Source organism: Echinops telfairi, unplaced genomic scaffold (genome assembly GCF_000313985.2).
Source record: "Echinops telfairi isolate 266 unplaced genomic scaffold, ASM31398v2 ScPeMD7_7412;HRSCAF=8450, whole genome shotgun sequence".
NCBI lineage: Eukaryota > Metazoa > Chordata > Mammalia > Afrosoricida > Tenrecidae > Echinops > Echinops telfairi.
The window spans coordinates 236,637-238,221 of record NW_022111312.1 but is presented as its reverse complement, the minus strand read 5'-3'; the positions used below and the strand labels follow the sequence as shown (position 1 = coordinate 238,221).

Below are 1,585 nucleotides of genomic sequence, written 5' to 3'. Positions count from 1 at the left end.
CAGCCGCTGTGTCAGCCCAGTTTGTCAAGCGCTCTCACTTTTTTGCTGCCCTTCCACTTCACCTAGTTTGATGACGATTTCCAGGGACTCTTCTGTCCTGACAAAATGAGGGGCAAAGGGGTGAAAAGTCCCAGAGGCCAGGCTCACAGACCAGAGGATCCCAGTGGTCATCAGGTGCAGGTAGTCGAGCTGCATGTACATGTCAGACCATTTGGAGGGGAACAGCTCCAGGGCTGTTGTGTGAGTCTGTTTCCTTGGATTCTTGCACAGTTTAACAGGTGAGTCTGAACTTAGGGACAATTGGAATTGAACTGCATTTTCACAATCGGCACACATAAGGGCATGCTTCACGTAGTGTGTTCTTTGTCAGCACGTGACATTAGCGTGTGTTTTTTGTGTCTCAAGGTGTCTTGGAGGGGAATGGTCTGTCACAATTGCATTACGGCAGCTCTGAGTGACTCAGACTGTGCAAACGGTGATGACATCTGTATTCTCCTGTTAAAGTATCCTTGACCTGTGCTCTGTGTACCTTATCAATTCCGTGACCGGTCTCTGAAGGTACAGAATGCAGAATGGTAGAGTTACTGACAAGTAGATGTCTCCCACAGAAACTCTATAGAAAATTCCACAGTTCCTCAAGATAAGCAGCTTTTTTCAGCAGGTCAACTGTCGTCTCTTTATCAGTTGGCTCTCTAAAGAGAATACCATGAGTTCAAGGCTTTGGGTTGACATTTTCTTAGTTCAAGCCACTGGGCCTCCTCAGCCTAATGAGGGGCAAGAGGAGAAACTGCAAATTCTTTCACTGATTTCTAACTGTTACTTTGCTATCATCGTGTGCTTCATGCTTTGATAAATAGTCTGTTTGGTCTTGTGCAAGGAAGTGAATTTCACACACACACACCCCTCCATTGGAGGAGAAGGAATGAATGTGAAAATCGGGCTTTTGTTTTAGAGCACTTTTGCCTGTGTTCTTATGTGTTCTGACTAATCGGAACCCTAAAGATAGAGAGGGATACTATGGAGCTGGTCACAGACAATCTGTGGAGAGAGAAGGTCATTGTGCTAGAAGAGATGTCCAGTCTGTGGGATGGCGTGTAATGAGAGAGGAAGTGAGTCTAGACAGTGAAGGAATGAGGCCGATAGCTCTCCCCTGATGGTCATCCTTAGCAGAACACAGAACCCTGTGTCTGGTGTCCATGAAGTCTGTTTCCAGGACTGCCATCCTCCCCCGCCTTTCACTTACTGGAGTTTTGGGTACCTTGTTGAACTAAGAATATGTGGGCTGTTTTAGGACGCCGTGGCTGTTGAAGATGTGGCTGTGGACTTTTCCCAGGAAGAGTGGGCCTTGCTGGATCGTTCTCAGAGGAAACTCTACAGACACGTGATGATGGAAACTTTCAGAAACCTGGCCTCAGTGGGTATGGATGCTTTTCTGTTTAAAAATAAGTCATCCTCATTGATAATCCTCCAGTACATAATCGGAATAATGGGAATACCTTGTTAAATATGACAAATGTAGCCATTTCCTCTCGGCATCTTGCATGTCCTGGCTTCCTCGTACCTGTAAAGCTCTCACTATTAATCT

At 46.0% G+C, this 1,585-nt stretch overlaps 1 protein-coding gene across 2 annotated transcripts in view; it reads left to right on the top strand.

Annotated features, from left to right (window-relative positions):
• Positions 1 to 1,585, top strand: part of LOC101658817 (zinc finger protein OZF-like) — a 19,199-nt gene that overhangs the window by 6,311 nt on the left and 11,303 nt on the right. For both annotated transcript variants that reach the window (XM_045296782.1, XM_045296783.1), the window contains one exon: positions 1,292 to 1,418. In XM_045296782.1, coding sequence (XP_045152717.1) covers positions 1,292 to 1,418 — 127 coding nt within the window. The remainder of the gene's footprint in view (positions 1 to 1,291; positions 1,419 to 1,585) is intronic.